The 20,111-nt window shown below is 35.7% G+C and overlaps 1 protein-coding gene across 1 annotated transcript in view; it reads right to left on the bottom strand.

Annotated features, from left to right (window-relative positions):
* Window positions 1-427: 427 nt before the first annotated feature.
* CCDC186 (coiled-coil domain containing 186) overlaps window positions 428-20,111 on the bottom strand; it is a 53,155-nt gene continuing 33,471 nt past the window's right edge. Inside the window, exons 8-17 of the mRNA XM_055352185.2 lie at window positions 16,783-16,887; window positions 15,745-15,843; window positions 15,488-15,574; window positions 14,507-14,649; window positions 11,520-11,775; window positions 10,740-10,929; window positions 9,483-9,563; window positions 7,051-7,261; window positions 5,471-5,690; window positions 428-4,810 (exon numbers count right to left, since the gene is read on the bottom strand). Of these exons, the coding sequence (XP_055208160.1) occupies window positions 4,727-4,810; window positions 5,471-5,690; window positions 7,051-7,261; window positions 9,483-9,563; window positions 10,740-10,929; window positions 11,520-11,775; window positions 14,507-14,649; window positions 15,488-15,574; window positions 15,745-15,843; window positions 16,783-16,887 (1,476 nt within the window). The 3' untranslated portion in view covers window positions 428-4,726. The remainder of the gene's footprint in view (window positions 4,811-5,470; window positions 5,691-7,050; window positions 7,262-9,482; window positions 9,564-10,739; window positions 10,930-11,519; window positions 11,776-14,506; window positions 14,650-15,487; window positions 15,575-15,744; window positions 15,844-16,782; window positions 16,888-20,111) is intronic.

Here is a 20,111-nt window from a genome sequence, read left to right on the forward strand (position 1 = left end):
TCTCTCTCACCTGCCACCATGTAAGACATGCCTGTTTCCTCTTCCACCATGATTATAAGTTTCCTGAGGCCTCCCCAGCAACGCAGAACTGTGAATCAATTAAACCTCTTTCCTTTATAATTACCCAGTCTGGGGCAGTTCTTTACAGCAGTGTGAAAACCAATTAATACACAGGCTAAGTTTTGCTGTCAATAATTTAAACAAAAATTTAAAATACAACCCAGCATTCAACTTAATCTGCTTACTATTGTTCACTGACTTCCAATCATATTGATAGAATAAAGACAACTATAGAAAGCAAAAATTCCCAGTCTGGTTAAAAAAAGGAAATTGAAGCTATTTGAATCAGTCTTGCCAACAGTCTGAAGAATCAGTCTGTTTAGCAAATGGTGCATATAAACAAATAAAGATGCCATCAAACTACAAGTTGGTAAATAGGCATTACCTATTTAATAAGTACAATATATACATAGAATCCTCTTGAAAAGTTTCATTTTATACAGAAACATATTTACAAGAAACAGTGTAATCAAATTAAAGATATCTGTACAATACACACACACACACATATATATATGTCCTCTGGAAGATAAACAAGTTTCATCATTGCAGTCAAAATGGATAGTGATTTGCATTTTAAAAAAAGAATTCCATTCCAGAAGAAAAATACATCTGTAATATACAATTATATTTTTCATTTATTTTCCTAAAAATTCTCCATGTTTAGATTACCTTTTCAATTTTTCTTTGTTCATCCTTGAAAATTTTCAGGTTTCTAGTGCCACTAACTGGTGTTAATTAAAAATCAACAATCTTGGTGTCAAAAAAAATTGCTTTTAAAAAAAAGGTTATTGAAAAATAGGCTACTGGAGTCAACATTCATAAAGCATAAATGACAACATGATTTATAAAAATATTTTCACCAGCGTAGCATATATAATAACATTTACATTATTAAGGATTCTATTTTTTTCTTTTACTGATAAATCTTGGTTTAAATTTGTATGTAACAATTTTTAGAAAATAATATACTGCAAAAGAAAGATTGGAAACATGCGTGACATGATTAATCTTTATGAGCACCAAATAGGCATTAATAATTTAATGGTAAAAAATCTAATGCCATCTTATGGTCTTTGGATTTTTTATTTTTTCTTAAATAATGAAAATCAAACTATGATAAAAGTTAGAAAACGTGCAGAACCACCAGGAAAACAGTAATTTGCTTTCAGCGTACCTTTGCAAGGATTTTCCAAAGCCTCATGTAAGAGATTTCTGGGCCACTTGCACAAGTAGATAAACCCTCTTCTCAGGCCAGTTATAAAGGGCTGAGATGAGCCACAGAAGCCCAAGGTCTGCTCTGATTGTCTCCTAGCTATTTTCTTTCCTTTTTTTTTTTTTTTTTTTTTTGAGACAGGGTCTCACTCTGTCACCCAGGCTGGAGTATAGAGTACAGTGGCAATCATAGCTCACTGCAAGCTTCAACCTCCCAGGCTCAGATGATCCTCCCAACTCAGCCTCCTGGGTAGCTGGGACCACAGCCATGTGCCACTGCATCTGGCTAATTTTTTAATCTTTTGTACACATGGGGTTTTGCCATGTTGCCCTGGCTGGTCTCAAACTCCTGGGCTCAAACAATCCTCCCACCTCAGCCTCCCAAAGTGCTGGGATTACAGGGGTGAGCCACCACACCTGGCCCCAGCTATTTTCATTAGACCATGAACTCCATGAGGATGGAAATGCCCTGGTCTGCTCACTAGTATAAATACAATACCCTGTATGGTGCCAATACAATAGTATAGGTTTTCAATAAATGTGTTTATTAAATAAATAAATAACATGTTGGTAGCCTGATAAAATTTAATTTCAAGCTAAATCGCTTTAAATGGTTATGAAGATAGAAAGTAAAAACAAAAAAACCCCATCAAAGTTCAAATTCATTCTTCTGCCCAAACCTACCATTTTCAGTCCTTAAAACTAAACAGGCTAAAGTCTGAAGTGGTATGGGGAAAATGGAGTCATGGCAAATATTCACTTCAAAATTAAAACCTATTGAAGTGTATACATATACATATACAGAAAAAATCACTTCCAGCTCAAATAAACCACAATATTGATAAATAACCAAAACAGCCTTGATATGTAACAACCAATAATGAACATATAAAACAAACCTCCCCCCAGGTCTCAGATTTATCCAGATCATTTTCCTTTTCCAGATACCCCATTCTTCTCACCAGATATTTAGAGGGCAGAAGGCCCTCTAAATCCTTACATCAGGAGCTGTCTGTGAATCAGTATAGAGATAAGTATCTCTGATACATGTAATTACTTTGCTCAGTCCTGATCCATATACAAAAGCACACGGTAGACAGTGAAGAACAAAAGAAAACTAAAGCATTTTCTTTAAAAAATTTCCAATTTCTAAAATGTATAAGGCAAAACAGGTAATAGAGTCAAAACATTGTTTGTAATAGTTTTCTTCTAAAATTTTCTCATTAAACTTCTCCAAGTAGATGGTAGCACAAATATTAATACTGGAGTGTGCATTTTTGTCTAAAATGTATATATATTTTAAAGTGTATAGGTATAGGATACTATGGATCTGATCACTATTTGGTCTCCATTATACATTTTGTGCCTTGGGGAAAAAAATCCAAATATTGTAGTTTATGAACCTGTATCACAAGAAACTAGAAAAATTTAGTTATGTTGCCTACTCAAAGTAGTCTTTAGGCGTGTTAAGTAGTGTGTCTAGAAACAAATAGTAAAATAATTCAGATTTGATTGCACTTTCCCTCTTATATTGATAAATTATTATTGGTAAAAAGAACAAGACACATTATGTTAAGACTAATACTTTTTATAACTATTCTAAAAATAAAACATCTTTGGACATATATTTTCATTTTGAAGTGAAAAGATATTTGTTTTGGGATAACATCTAATTCAATATATAGAAAAAAAGACATTAAATAATCTAATCCCTAGTAAATTATTTTTAAACGATGTTGATTAAAAAATGTTAAAACACATTAAAAGGATATTGCCACCATGAGCCCAACTTTTAGAGCCCATACAATTCTTCACAGGCTTTTAATCCATCATCCCAAAACTTAATTCCCTTAATGGGAGAAAAAGGGATGCAAAAATCCAAACCAAACAAGGCTTGCTGCAATATCTGCATAAGAGCCACGGTATCTTATTATAGTAATGATCTGAAGATAATGAATTATGAAAAATCATGCTCAGAAATTGTAAGTGAGAAATAATAAGGGGTGAGAAAAAATTCAATGACAGAAATATTGATACTACGGCAACACTTAAGTGTATATCTTAAACATTGTAAAAAATCCAACAAGACAGAAAAATTTGGCTCTAAAATTAAGTTCCTTTGGTTACAGATATATACTTATTTTAGGTATGTGTGAGGTTTTTTGTTTTATGAGACAGGGTCTTGCTCTGTTGCCTAGGCTGGAGTGCAGTGACACGATCATGGCTCACCTGCAGCCTTGACCTCCTGTGCTCAAGTTATTCTACCGCTTCAGCCTCCCGAGTAGCTGGAACTATAGGCATGCACCACCATGCCTGGATAATCTTTTAAAATTTCTTTGTAGAGATGGGGGTCTCGCTATGTTGCCAAGGCTGGTCTTAAACTCCTGGCCTCAGGTAATCCTCCTGCCTTGGCTTCCCAAAGTGCTGGGATTACAGGCGTGAGCTACTGCACCCGGTCTACTTTATGTTTTAAATAAATACACTGAAACATCACATTTGGGGGAACTGTATGATCACTCCACTATAATACATAATTAATATATCCATGGTAAAGAATGGTGCTCAAATGAAATAGTTTATAGTGCCATATGCTGGTTTCTTTTGGAAGCTGGTTCTTCATAAATATTTATCTTTACACAAGGTCAGTAAAACTAAAGTATTTCAGTTTCAAAGAACTATTCTCTCTGTTCTAATGATTGGATCCACTTCACAATTTAAAATGTAAGTAAACACAGGAATTTTCTAAATTAATATGTAATTTAAAATCATATTTTAAGTAACTAAAAACTTTAAAAATTCAACCATTAACTCAAACAATCAGAATCTGAAAAAATGTACCTAAAACAGATAAGAAAACCTGACAGAGGCAAACAATGCCTGATCATTGCTAGTTACCAAGAGCTAGCTTTCCTATTAAGTTCAGCTTTCATTAAAACTGAAATTAAAAGATTTAAGTATTCATACACATCACTAAAACTCACCCGATATGCTGGAGTGTAAAAATAAACATTTTTATCATTTGTTTTAGTTGTCTTGATGTTGGAGAAATAGCGTATTACTGAATGTTTACCACCTGTTTTCATGCATAATTTTTAAAAGGTGAGTCATTTTTGACATTACATATTTTAAAGGGAAGAAATATGAACAAAGGGTTTTTTATAAAAGCCCTTGTAATGTTCAACACTTATGAATACAAGCAAATTAAGTTGTTTAGATTCAATGACAGGCTGTCATATTGCACCATACAAAAACAAATTTCATCAAAGCTTTCAGTCTTACAGTATATACAGCAATGCATTCATATTGTAAAAGGGTATTTTTTGTGTACAGATGAAGCAAAACAATATTTTTACTGGCTGAAACAAAAAGTGGAAGAAAGTTTCCAACAATAGAGGTCAGTGGCACCTACTCCTGTGTGGCTTTTGTCTCTTTACTGAGCAAGAGGCTTGTTTTAGGTTTTCTTTGTCCTCTGTTCTAGTTCATGCTGGTGTTTAATAAGACGTTCTATTTCTGTTCCAAGTGTTTGTAGATTTTCCTTTAATAATTGGGGTGAGGGGAAAGGGAAGAGAAAAACAAAAGTATAATAAATAAAACGATTCAGTTTGAACTATTTTTTGCCTAAATTTTGGAAATGAAAGAGTGGTTAGTCCTAAATGCTATGTCAGATAAACTAGTGACACACAGCTGTTTTCAGTAAAGTACTCCTGTCCATTTCAAAGTAACACTCAAACTTTCTACTGAAGCTACAGCAATTTTTTAATGCATAAAATGATTACTTACTATTACTGATTTTAAAATTATTTTTAAACTAACTACTAATTTTCAAGGCCCACCCACAGCAAAAATAAAATATTAACTGCAAAAAATAAAATAAAGCTGAAAAATAAATCAGAAATGTCATAATCTTAAAAAATTATTTTAGCAATCAAAACTAATTATACGTCAAAGCCCATCCAATGCAAATTTAATGACATCTTAGTGTCTATCAAATACAAAATTAATTTTTGCTATTTTTCATCTTTCCTAATATAAAAAACTATACTTTTTAAAAAGAGAAAATCACGAAACTTCATCTTTGGGTAAAATGACTGCCTTGCATTACAGAAACAGCCCAGCTAATTGCTAGATCAGACTGTGAAACAGGCATCATTTTGCCATGTTTACTGGTTGGTGTGTGAATGAGAAACACAAATACCTTCAAAGTAATATTTTTTAGTAACGTATCCTCCAAAACAGCCTGTAATTTTCGGTTGATTTCCAAAGAGAGCTCCAATGTTAATCCATTGTCAGCTGGATGGGATGTATATAAAGATGCCATGATGCCACCCCGTCTACTTAAATGAACTTTGTTAAAATCAGATGCCTCTGAAGAAAGTGTGCCTGATTCTTCTCGTAAAATATAACTTTGAATTATTCTGCAAAACAAAATGATAGTATCAGTTGTGTACTTGTAGAATTAAAAAAAATGGAATTTGCAAAAGTCAACTAATCATAAAGATAAGCATAAAATAAATATTAGGTTAATAACCTAACTATATTAGAAAAGAATTCTCCTTATTCAGATGGTTTCTTAAACTATCTCATTTTTGTTCTATTGTAGCATTCGGAGTAAAGACATATAAACATTGCTTTTCTATTTCTTTCCTTATTAATCAAAATTTGAGCTTTTTTGTTTGTTTTTAAAGAGATAAGGTCTCATTTTGTCACCCAGGCTGGAGTGCAGTGACACAAACATAGCTCACTGCAGCCTCCACTGCATGGGCTCAAGCGATCCTCCTGCCTCAGCCTTCTGAGCAGCTAGGACCACAGACATGTACCACCATGCCTGAATAATTTTTTTTTGAGATGGGGTCTTGCTATGTTGCTCAGGCTGGTTGACCTCCTAGCCTCAAGCAATCCTCCTGCCTCGGCCTCCAGCCTCCCAAAGTGCTGGGATTACAGGTGTGAGACACCATACCTAGCTGAGCAATTTCTTTATCGCTCAATTTCTGTTAATATTTTCTGTTTTCCTATTATTAGACTTACAACTTGCTGTATTTTATGCTCTTTCTTTTAAAAGTCACAGGCAAACTTTCCTATAAGTCTAAAAGTATTTCAAAATAAAAATCAAAAAGTCATTGGAAAAGGCCCGCAATATAAAAACAACTTTTATTTACATAAAACAGAATTTGTGAGAGGAATGTGGCGCAGCACTCCTCAGAGTTACTCAGAGCTGGGTTTGGATCTCCAGCTCTAGGTCTGTCACACAAGGGATGAACGGTGACCCTGGGACATTTAGTGATGTGACCTGAGCCCCAGTTATCTGCAAAATTAGAGAACTCACGCACTGAGTGGTTGTAAGCAATCAATGAGATACTGCCAAGCCACAGGCACAGCGCCTTGTGCTACTAGGTACTCAATAAATTATCCCACTACGTCCTACCCAACAGGAAAAAAAAATCCACAACCCCATATATACCTCTTAGAGCCACAGTCATGAAAATAAAAAGCTAAGTAAAGCATTATCTTTTTAAAATCTAAAGTTGTTTAAGTATCTTAAAAATATTAACACTGACTGAACTCTCTATCACCTTAAAGGAAAGACCTGTGTTTTATTTCATCTTAGTATTCACAAAACCTAGAACATAATAGGTGACCATAAAAGACTGGGAACTGAATAACTATAATTATTTTTTGAAAGATAGGTTCTTGATATGACTAATTTTAAAAACAGTAACTTTGCTATATGAGTAATGGTATTTTGAAGACTGATCATGCTACCGTAACAATACATACTTTGTTTTTTTCCTAATTTCTTCCACCAGTTGTTTGATGTGGTCCTCCATAAATTCTATCTTTTCATTTTTCCGGGCATGTGCTTTTTGCAGCCGAACTATCCTCTCAATCAACATGGCCTTATCTACTTGTGGAAAGTTATCCACAGCTACTGAGGACCCAGTATTTTCTGGAGATCGATCTTCTGCACTGCTTCGAGCATTCAGGGACCCTGAAGACAAAAAAAATTGGTTTAGATACTGTGCTTAATCTAACATCACCTCTCATCTCATATATTACTTATTCCAGCATCATTTCAAATATTCACTCTAACAGAGTTGGACACAGAAGACAACACAGGTCAACGTGGCTGAGGTTCTGGTTTCTGAATATACTGGTGACAGAGGTACCAACAGGGTCTATACTGTGTCTCTCAGGAAGTGGTAATAGAGCAACAAGGATCTCAAAAAGAATAACAAGTCTAAAGTGAGACCAAAATTAAACTATAACAGAACAAAGCAGAGAGGAGGAGGAAGGGAGGAGAGGAACAGAGGTATGAGAGGAGACAGAAAAAGAGAGGTTAGAATATAGTGGGTTAAGCTCTGAGGCCAGCCTGTCTAGGTTCAAATACTACTCCTCTACTTACTAACTGTGTGACTTTGGACAAGGTATTTAATTTTCTGTGCCTTGGTTATGTCATCTTAAAATGGCATAAATGATATTATTTACCTCACAGGATTGTTATCCTCATTTAAATGAATTAATACATGTGAAATGCTTAGAAAAAGGCATACAGTAAGCATTATGTAGAGTTAGGTATTACTTTTACCAACATCAATGAGAAGAACCTGATCCTCTTTACCCTACAAAGATTAGTTTTTTCCAATCCGATTTTATAGCTTTAAGTAATATATCTTATCCAAAGTTATATAATGAATAAATGGCAGAGCTGGGATCTAAATACATGTCTATAATTTCAAATCCATGTTCTTTCTACTACACATTTTTTCCCACTATTGTAACAACTGATGATGGTTTTCTCCTAATGTGCAACCTCTGGGAGGCAATATAGTGTAGTGCCAAGAAAGGACTGTGGAGTCAAAGAGTTCTCACTGTGGATTTTGGGTGAATCATGCAGCCTCTCTGAATCTTGGTTTCCTCATCTGTAAAATGGGAATTATAATACCTACCTCACATGAATTTTTTGCAGGGTAAATGGTATGTTTCAAGTGCTTAGCATGGTTCTTGGCATTCCAAAAAAAGACACAAACACTGATATTTTGCTAATTATCATTTTCACAATGGTTTCAATCATAATTTTATAGACTCTACCCATTTTTACTTTAGAACATAGGTATATCATGAGAAAAACTAAAAGATGTAAAAATATATACATGTGCATATATACGTAAAAATCTCATACACAATGATGACACCTTCATTTGTTCTTGGGTGTTAAAAGAAAAAGAGAGAGACCACTGTACACCAAATCTCTTTGTATGGATTAACGCAAATTTCAATTTTAAAAAACGGAAGAGGAAGCTGTTGCACAGAATAAAGCAGCAGCAGCCTAGAAAAAAGAAGGGGCTGGGCGCGGAGGCTCAAGCTTGTCATCCCAGAACTCTGGGAGGCCAAGGTGGGAGGATCACTTGAAGCCAGGAGTTCAAGATCAGCCTGGGCAACATAGTGAGATCTTGTCTATACAAAAAACAAAACAAAAACATAAAAACAAAAAATAAACATTAGCTAGGCGTGGTGGTAAGTGCCTATAGTTCCAGTTACTTGAGAGGCTGAGGTGGGAAGATTGTGGTTGAGGCTGCAGGGAGCCAAAGCCACACTACTGCACTCCAGCCTGGGTGACTGAGTTAAGACCTGTCTCAAAAAAAAAGAAAGAAAAAGAAAACAAAACGAATACAAAAGAAGGTAGGGAGACAGATCATCACATAGAACCCCATGACAAATCTGAAACCCCAGGTCATGAGTAGAACTTAAATATTTAACCAGAAACATTTTTTACAATATAATTATATATAACCACAATTTTTCATACTTCAAAATGAAACAAAGCATATCAATACTTTTTAAAATAAAAAATGCTATTTATTTATTTATTTTTTGAGACAGAGTCTTGCTCTGTTGCCCAGGCTGGAGTGCAGTGATGCGATCTCAGCTCACTGCAACTTCCACCTCCAAGTGATTCTCGTGCCTCAGCCTCCCGAGTAGCTGGGATTACAGGCGTGAGCTACCACACTCAGCTAATTTTTGCATTTTTAGTAGAGACGGGGTTTCTCCATGTTGGCCAGACTGGTTTTGAACTTCTGACCTCAGGTGATCCACTCATCTCGTCCTCCCAAAGTGCTGGGATTACAGGTGTGAGCCATCACACCTGGCCAAAAATGCTATTTATTTTTATATCAATCATGAAATAACAACTAGAGCCACTAGTTTTTTACCTGATGAACTAGAACGACTTCCCATGCTGCTGACTTCTTTGTCATAGCTTCCACTGTCAACCTGATCTAATTTTCTTCGTGCTATAGGAAAAAGAAGATTATTCGTCACAATTATCAGGACCATTTGCTCCTACCATCTCTGACTTTAATTGCTAAAATCACTGAGGCAAAAATGGCATAGACAAGAGAAAGTTCTTGAATACATACTTTAGGCAGAGGGCTGTGTCATTCATATAAAATGTCATTAGGAAATGTAAAAGTCAAGTACAAAATATACAGAAACAACATTATAACTGACACTGGCATCACTTAATTACAGTGGAGTTAACTTTTTAAAGTATTGAAAGATTTAGAAGTTCCTTACAGTACCAGAAATTTCTTCCAAATTTCCCTTCAATTACATCTATAAAAACAAACTAAACTCGATGGCAAATATCTGAATATATTCATATTAAGTAAATGCTAAGTCCCTTTTAGCTTATTACTATGTTTCACCCTATTTTAACACAAATAAAGCTGTGAGAAATAGTAGAGAATAGGAGGTTGAAATACGTCTTATTTATTTTTGTATCCCAAGCGTATAGCACAGACACCCAATGACTGTATGACTTTTTAAAAGAAAGAAATCTGGAATCCAGTTCAGCAGTCAATTGTTATGTCTGGGTAATTTATAACTTTCTGGGGTCTGTTTCTTGAAACCCAGGTGAAGAGTTAAGTCGCAACGATTTCCAAGTCAGAGGACGCATCTGGGGTATCTGCACCCTAGATGCCAGTAGCCTAGATGCAGCACAAAAGAAATCACAGGAATGTAAAAGGAGAAGATATCAGAACTGCTATTTATACTGATATTTAAAGATAGATTATTTTAAATTTCTATTTTTCATATGTTCTAATATATATAAAAGACTAACACATGTTTAAAATGTATAAATAAACATATCTAAATTGGAGAACAAATGCCTAGGCACTTTTTACTGACAGGAGTATGTGATCAAAAGTTTAGATACTAATGCCCTAACATTACTTTCCCAATTCTCATGTTTTGTGATTCTGTGAGTAAATGTCCTTTAGCATACAAGATATCCTTTAGGATAAAAGATCGGTCATGAAATTCCAAGACGTTTAACAATTTGGTTTACTAATATTAACAAAGAAAACATACAGCTTCAATCAATGTGGCAGAATCACAAAAAATAAAATCCTAATGATTAAAAGAAACAAACACATTCATGGTCTAAGTGTGGAAGAATTTTGTACCTTGCTGAAGTTGTTTGGTGAGATCCTTGATACTAGAGGCATGTTTACGTCTCTGAGTTACTAACTCATCTTTTAATTCTTCTACCTGGGTACTCAATGCTTTAACTTCTGTTTGTCTACAAGCGAGTTCAGCTTGCAGAGTTTGGACTTCCTCTTTTCGCAGTTCTTCCTCTTTCAACAACCTACTTTCCTGAATAGTAAGTAAAACAAAAACCACCAATTTTAGTATGTTTGTTTCCATTAATGCTCAGTTTATAACCTTAACAATCTAAGGTTCTTGACAGTGGAGATTCTTCTATTATTATTCCTTACCAGCTTTTGTTTACTTGAGCTTCTCACAGTTCTCATATAGAAAAGCAGGGGGATACATTAACGAGAATGTCATTCTATACATACCAAGCAACATGTGATACAGGTTGTTGAATTTTTGGACTAAAGTCTCAAATCATTTTTATGAGTAACTTGAAGACACTCTCATAAATTATAAAAATAGAAATTTAAAGTACCTTTTAAAAATATACAATGATTCTAGTTAGAAAGGACACAAACCAGTTTTCTCATTTTCAAAAGTAAAATATTATTCATAATCATTTTAGGAAGAAATTTTATTATAAATTGTAACAGTTGAGGAAAAACTGACATTTCTTACAGCAGTTGAAATTGTCAGAAAGTCAGTGTCCAGGAAAGAATTTAATTCAACTACCATTACTTTTATACTGTTAGGGAAATTTAATTTGTGCTTGTTACGTTGTTTTAAAAAAAATGTAAATTTATACTTACCAAATTAATATTTGTCTGTTTCATTTGTTCACACTGGCTTTGTAACTGACTTTCACTACAGGAAACTTTATCAAATTGTGACTGCAAAGAATTGGATTCAGACTGAAGCTGTGCATTTTTACTAGTGAGCCTTTCTGTAAACAGCAGCAGCTCAGATTCTCTTTTCCTACTGCCTTCGATGTCTTTTTGTAGGTCATTAATCAAAGAATTAAGACTTTCCACTTCTTCTTTCAAATTTTCAATTTCTTGCTTACCTCTAAAAAACAAAATTTATATTTAAGAAAAAATAAACCATTAAAAGACATTAAATTAATGGTTTGGGAATTTTCATCTAGTCAAATGCTTAATAAAGGTACTTCTATTCATTCATCCAAATATTTATAAATGCCTAATATATGCCAGGAAATAAGAGCTGGAAAGAAAAGTGAGCAAGACCAACATGGCCTCTGCTTTCAAAGAGCTTTTAGTCAAGTGTGGAAATTATATGTGTAAAAAAACATTTTTTATGATAAAAGCACAGAGTGGGTTTGCCTAAACTAGAGTAAGTGATGCTCAAACTAATACTTGAAGCAGGAGTCAGCAACCTTTTCCTGTAAAAGATCAGATAGTAAATAAGTTAGGCTTCTGGGTCATATGGTTTTGCTGCAATTGTTCCACTCTGCCATTGTACTATGAAAACTGCCACAGATATTACATGAATGAGTGTGGATGTGTTCCAAAAAAACTTCATTTACTAAAAGAGGTAGTGGGCTGGATTTGTTTTGTAAGCCATGGTTGATCCCTGACCTAAAGGCAAAGCAGGAGTTACTGGAGAACAAAATATGCTCCAGGTAAAGGGAACAAACAGTATGTGCTAAAAACTGGGAAGGGAATAAGAGGCTTCTTGTTGGTCCTAACAGATGTTCAATATTGATGAAGAGAAGGACTGTACTATATCCCTAGCACTTAACACAGGGTTTGGGAAATAGGAAACAATCCATTAACATCTGTTAACCAACTACAGCTGAAATACAAGGGTGAAAAAAGGGAAGGCATGGAAGCAGCAAGGGACAGGTCACTAATCTTACAAGCCATGCTAAGGCAATGGAACTCACTAGACAATCTCTGAGGCAGTGGGAAATCAATGAAGAGTTTTGAAATTTCCTTTTAAAAAGGATTATACTAACCATAGTGTGGAAAACAGATTAGAGAGGATATAAGCAGAAAAAATACAAACTGTGGCAGTTTTCCAGGTGAGAGCTGCTAATAGCTTGGACTATGGTAGTAGCAGCAGGGAGGTAAAAAGTGAATGGACTTGACAGATGTTACAGACTTAGCATCACTAATACTTTGTGACTGGTTAGATGTGTGAGGAGAAGGAAAGAAGAGCTGAGGATGGCCCCCAGCCTGCTAAGCTGGACAGTCACATGGATGCTGCACTCATCATTCATCCTAGGAACATGTGAGGAGAAGCATGGGACAGAGAAACCGATTTTGGAAATGCTAAAGTTTGAGGTATCTTTAATACTTGTGCCTGGAGCTTAGTGAAAAGGGCTAAAGATAATGATTCAAAAGTCCTGCAGCGTACTATAAAAATAGTTGGGATCACCCAAAGTTACAATAACATTAGAACAAGAGGGCATTATGAGAGAAAGAGAAGCCTGCCAAGGAGATTGAGAGAGAGTTGCCAAAAAGGTGAGAGGAACATCAGCATGTGATGGAAATGAAGCCAAAGGAACAAGCCTATCAAGAAAGACAACTGAATTCAACAGTGTTAAAAGATGATAAGAATTCAAGCAAGCGTGGGTCTGAAATGTGTCTACCATATGCAGGGATATATCAGTAATTTTTAATAAAATGTTGGGGTAAAAGCTAGAATGAAGTGGAGGGGTACAGAACATAGGAAGTGAGGAAACGGAGAATGAATACAGAAGATTCTATAAAGTTTGGCTGCAAAGGAAAGGAGAAAACCTGGCAGGGCAAAGCCATAGGAGTTTTGATATTTTTAAAAGACAATTATGTTTAAGTGTAGAAAGAAAAAGAAAGTGGAGAAAGGTAAGACATAAAGGATAAAGAAGAATAATCAAGACAGAACCCAAAAAGTCAGAAGAGATGAAATCCATAGCAGAAGTAGAAAGACTAATTTGATTCAGAGGAGTTTCTTCCATGATAACACGATTGTTTCTTCCATGATAACAGCAGAAAATATGGCTGCAGATGCAGGCAGTTCATGGGACTGATGGCAAAACGTTGAGAGAACTGTCACCTGACAGCTCCCATTTTTTCTGTGAAGAAGTAAACACTTGCCAAGAGTAAATAGAAAGGTAAGAGGAAAAACTGAAGTGTGAAGAAAATGGTAGGGTTTAGAAAAGATGCTAGAAGATGGTGGAGAACCTCTGACCAAAGACACATGGTAAGATTAGGTGCATTAATATTTCCAGTTCAGGTTAGTGACCATGAATTTATTAGCAGAATCAATCTAAATGATGGTAAAGATTTTTTTAGCAACACTCAGCAGCTTAGTTATCAGCAAGGTGTGGAAAAGAAGCTATCTGGCTTCAAACTGAATCTAGGTTCTGTCTGGTAATGTCACAAGTAGAGTTTACTTAAATGGTTTTATAAGGAGCCAAGGAATAACGTCAGCTCCGGATCTTAAGCTACACACATGCAAAGATCTAGAGCAAGATTTACCTTTTAGAAGAAAAAGTAAACACTGTGCATAAGTAACAGAATTCGAAAGCTAAGGAATGGATAAGAGACTCAACCTATTCTGTCTTATAAATTGCCACTACCAATGTTTAAGGAATATAAACTTTGATTTTTAGAAGCCATGAAAGAACTCAAAAGATAATCCAAAGAAGTTCAGATAAAGAGAAAATATTTAAAAATTTCAGCTAGTAAAATTGTAAAATTTTTTCTTGTTTAATGCAATAACTGCATTTAGAAAATCTTGAAATAAAATTTAAAAGCTTGCTTATTAATACAAACAGAAGTTGCTCATTTTGTACCTTTGAAGCTGCTCCTGTAGCTGATCTACAATTTTCACCTTGTCCAATAAATTCTGAATTTCAGCTTTTTGGCGATTAATAATTTCCTTATATTTTGATAATTCATCTTCTGTTCTTAATCGTTCATCTTCTAGACATTTCACCTATCAAATGATCACAACCAAGTTACAAACCATGTATTCTTGTTCTTTATAAACTATTTTATATAGTGGTTACATATGAATAATCTAAAAATTCTAAAGCACCATTAACATGAAGAAAATATAATGCGAAGTTTACAATCCTAGGTTTTAGTCTCAGATTTCTTATGATTCAGTCATGGGAGTTTTAGCATGTCATTTTCACTTTTTACTGAATCACCATCTCCTCACCTGAAAAAGAAGAATATATCTCCTCTACCTCAAAAAACTGGCAAGAACAAACAAGAAGGTGTATGAAAAACAATTTAAAATTATTAAGTGACCTCAAATTCAGGGTGGTTAAAGGACTACTTCTAAATAAATGAATGATACACATTCATATTCATATTAGAAGACATACTAATCTTACAATAAAGACTATAAACACGAAGAGGACTTAACAGATTATTGGCCATTAAAACTATCCGTCTATTAAATATATCCAGGAAAAATATAGCCTTCCTGTTATTTTCTGACACAGTTCTAAGGTCCAACTATCTTTCCAATTGATTCGTTGATGAGACTGCCTTTAGATGAGAAGCCCAAGGATAAGTTATAGACACAGCAAATGTGCTGTGAAATAGTAATGTTTGGCAAACACTTCAAAGGGACTAACATGGAAGACATTTTCCTTTCAACAAAAGAAGTTGCTAGGAAATTGCTCCTCTACTCTACTCTGAGTTCCTTTATTATTGAACATTTCTATATTAATGTCCTTTCCCCACCACTTTAAAAATCAGAATGAATTCAAAATTTAAGATATTTACCCTTCCTCTGGATTCATGACTAAAGACTGAATTACCTTTGTTCTCAGTGTTCTTAACTCATCCATACCCTCCTTAAATGTTCTCTTCAGATCTTCTAGTTCCTTTATTTTGGCATGATGCATCTTTAAAAAAGTTTAAAAGAAACAACAAATCATAATGTGCTAAACTATGTCTAAGATTTATTGCCTGCTCCTTCCAAAAGGCCTTAAAAGTAGATAGCAATAAGTTCTCACTATTCCTCTTTCTGTATTTATTATGCAACTTAGGATATATAAAGAGCAAAACTACTCACCTCTAGCTGGTCAGATTTTTCTTGCATTTGTTTTTCAAGTTCTCCTTTTGTGACTCTAAGCTTTGCATCCAGCTCATTTGATTTAATTTCTTCTGACTCCTAGTGGAAAGAAAACGAAAAAAGTGCGACAATTTTTAACCCATTTCCCGTTTGCCCTGAGAATACTCGTCTCTAATCCTAATGTAGCATCATATACATTTCTGTTACATTAGGATAAGAGACAAGTTCTGTTTAGAAATAACTCCAAGAACAGTTTTTTTATTTTATCTTCCACTGAAAATCAGTCAGATTTGTTTCAACCTCGAGTGTGTTTATGTAAAATTAAATGAGCGCTGGCAGCAAGCTGCACTTTTTTTCTAAATAGCAAATGGGTTAAAGTTTTATACTTTGAAAAGAAAGCATTGCAATTAAGTTTATTAATTGTGAAATACATAGTATACCTAAAATTATTAACCTAAGTTATTAGGTTATTAACCTAAAGTTATACATTTCCTTGCACTCTTCATTCTTCTGACATTTTCTAGGGTTTTTATTTGTTGGAAAACTTCTCTTATAAAATCCATTTAAGCTGCAGGTACTTTAACATCGGAAATAACCTGCATTTCATTTAACTGCCTGCCCAACAAAGTACATTCCATATGCAGATGTAGAATACTGCACATATAGAAATTTAATGGAACAAGAGAACTGGCTAGGCACAGTGGCTCATGCCTGTAATCCCAGCACTCTGGGAGACTGAGGCAGGTGGCTCCCGAAGTCAGGAGTTCGAGACCAGCCTGGCCAACATAGTGAAACCCCCTCTCTACTAAAAATACAAAATTTAGCCAGGTGTGGTGGCAGGCGCTTGTAATCCCAGCTACTTGGGAGGCTGGGGCAGGAGAATCGCTTGTACCCGGGAGGCAGAGGTTGCAGTGAGCCGAGACCGTGCCATTGAACTCCAGCCCGGGCGACAGAGCGAGACTCCATCTAAAAAAAGAAAAAGAGAGAACTGATATTTGCTAAAATTTGATACTAATCTATTTTAAAAGTTATGCATACCTGATATGTTTTTATCATATCCTGACAGTTTTTTCGTATCTGATCTGCTTCTTCCTTTGCTTGTGTTAATTTTGTTGTTGTTTCTTTGAGTTTATCTTTGGTTTCCTGCATTGACAAAAGACAGAGACACAGTTGGGTACAGCAACGTGATGAATGGTAAGAAGTGATAGGCAAGTAGGAAGGTTCTTGTCCTAGCACTGTCACTGAGCGGCCGATTATTATTCTAGCAATAATATTTTATGTTTCTGACAAAAAATTAAAATGATCTGTAGAGTTAACTAATAGCCATTAAATACAGTTAAATTTGACAGTTTTCAGCAAATTACTAGAAGTTACTAACCTGATAAGATGAGCAAAGTGTTAAGTTCTTTGTACACACATATCAAAGACAATTCTTTGGTTTACGGCTGTGGTATCTATTTAAAACTGTCTTTTGGCCGGACGTGGTGGCTCACGCCTATAATTCCAGTACTTTGGGAGGTGGAGGCAGGTGGATCACCTAAGATCAGGAACTTGAGACCAGCCTGACCAGCATGGTGAAACCCCGTCTCTACTAAAATAAAAAAATTGGCCAGGCGTGGTGGCTCATGCCTGTAATCCCAGCACTTTGGGGGGCTGAGGTGGGCAGATCATCAGAGGTAGGGAGTTTGAGACCAGCCTCACCAACATGGAGAAACCCCGTCTCTACTAAAAATACAAAATTAGCCGGGTGTGGTGGCACATGCCTGTAACCTCAGATACTCAGGAAGGCTGAAGCAGGAGAATCGCTTAAACCCAGGAGGCGGAGGTTGCGGTGAGCCGAAATTGCGCCACTGTACTCCAGCCTGGGCAACAAGAGTGAAACTCGGTCTCAAAAAAAAAAAAAAAAAACACAAATTAGCCAGGCATGGTGGTGGGCACCTGTAATCCCAGCTACTCGGGAGGCTGAGGCAGGAGAATCGTTTGAACCCAGGAGGCAGCAGTTGCAGTGAGCCGAGACTACACCACTGCACTCCAGCCTGGGAAACAGAGTGAGACTTTGTCACAAAAAAACAAAACAAAACAAAACATAAAAACTTTTTTTTTTTTTTTTGAGACAGAGTCTCATTCTGTCACTCAGGCTTGAGTACAGTGGTGTGATGTCGGCTCATTGCAACCTCCGCCTCCTGGGTTCAAGTGATTCTCCTGCCTCAGCCTCCTGAGTAGCTGGGATTACAAGTATGTGCCACCACATTCAGCTAATTTTTGTATTTTTAGTAGAGATAGGTTTTGGCCAGGCTGGTCTCAAACTCCTGACCTCAGGTGATCCACCTGTCTCAGCCTCCCAAACTGTCTTTTTATAGACTGATGCTGCAATTTGGTTTCTGTTCCTAACCATTCTCCTAACATGGCAACTCTGAAAGTTTTCAGGGGCTACCCGTATTAAATCCAATTACTACTTCTTCTTCTTATTCTTTACTTATTTGCTCCGGTTCTGATCACCCCTGACTCTTTCAATATCCTTCCTGTTTCCATTACAGGACAATATTCTCCTTCTTTCTGCCCTCTTCATTGTTCCCTGACTGGCTTTTACTTCCTGTGGTGATTTTCCAAGATACAGCCTGGCCATGGAGCTCTTTCTTCATAATTCTCCCTAAGCAAACCGATCCATGGTTTTGCTTATCATGTGGATTTCAAATGGGACTTTTGGTATCATCTCCTCTCAGTAGCTTCCCTTCAGAAAAAAGGCAGATCAGATGCCGCCTACTCTGCTTTTCCATAGATATAATTTAGGCATGCCCTGGATTCTAATGATCAATACATTATACTATAGCTTATATGTTCCCCTAATACAGCATATAGCTTCTCGATAGCAACTAACTCAATACTTGTCACATATTAATTGTTCGACTACTATCTGTTGAATTAATACAGGAATATCTAATATAAGCCTCTAGTTAGGTTGGGTTCCCCGAATACCCAATACTCATCTCCCTTTGTTCCTTTTTTTTTTTTTGCTGTTCCTCCACATGGAATGCCTTTCCCTGCATCTCTTGAACCATCTAAATTGCATTAATAGGCCAGGTGCAGTGGCTCATGCTTGTAATCCCAGCATTTTGGGAGGCCAAGGCAGATGGATCACCTGAGGTCAGGAGTTGAAGACCAACCTTGCCAACATGGCAAAACCCAGTCTCTACTAAAAATACAAAAATTAGCCGGGTGTGGTGGTGCATGCCTCTAATCCCAGCTACTCAGGAGGGTGAGGCAGAAGAATCGCTTGACCCTGGGAGGTAGAGGTTGCAGTGAGCCAAGATCGCACCATTGCACTCCAGCCTAGGCAACAGAGCAAGACTCCATCTCAAAAAAAAAAAGAAAAGAAAAAAAAAAACAAAAATAAACTGTTTCTTACATGTCATAAAAAAAAATAAATCTACCATGTAAGTACTGAAAGTTATATATTTTCAGTTGCTAGTTTTTAATAATAATTTGACTTGTATTAAAACTTAGTACCACTTTTAAAATATAAGCAATTATTTATTTTTTCAAATACTGACTTTTTAAAATACTAGACTCAATGGACAGGGAGGGAGAAAAAGAGACAGAGAGAAGGAACTTTATATATGTTTTTCTACTACTATATCATTAATAACTAAAAAGAGCCTGGCACATAGTAAGCACTTCATTCGCTCAAAAAATAGCAATTGAGAGATTCCTATATGCCAAATAAATATTTATTAAATAAATGAATAAGGGAAAAGTGAGAATCACATTAAATGTTTTGGTTAAGGTATTGACTGTGTTTCACTTATTCATTCATTCAGTATTCACTGGGCATCTATGCACCAGGCATTGTTCTATGCTCCAGGGACATACTGTATAAGAAAACAAACATAATCTCACCTTCATGAAGCTCATATTCTAGTAATGGAGACACTAAATACAATATGTAAGTAAAACATACCAGTAGCAAGTGCTAAGGAATAAAAATAAAGCAAGGACATGAGAAAGTCCGGATAGAATGAAAGTTTGGAGAGATGAAAGTTTAGATAGAATACCTGGGGAAAGTCTCATTGAGAAGGTGCTAGGTGAGTACAGACTCAAAAGACATGAGCAAGAAGATCTGCTGAAGGACTGGATATGCTGAGAAATTAAGGATAAATCCAAGGCTTTTGGCTTGAGCAATGAGATGGAATGAGATGGATGGATTGTCATTTATTGACATAGGAAAGCAATGGAGGAAAGGGTACATTTTTAGTTCAATTTTAGACATGTTAAGTTTAAGATGCCTTAAGTCATCCAAGATGTCGTATGTCAAATAAGCAGCTAAATATATGAATCTGGAGTTGCCTTCAGTCGTCCAAGATGTCGGA

This window comes from Gorilla gorilla, chromosome 8 (genome assembly GCF_029281585.2).
Source record: "Gorilla gorilla gorilla isolate KB3781 chromosome 8, NHGRI_mGorGor1-v2.1_pri, whole genome shotgun sequence".
Taxonomy (NCBI): Eukaryota; Metazoa; Chordata; class Mammalia; order Primates; family Hominidae; genus Gorilla; species Gorilla gorilla.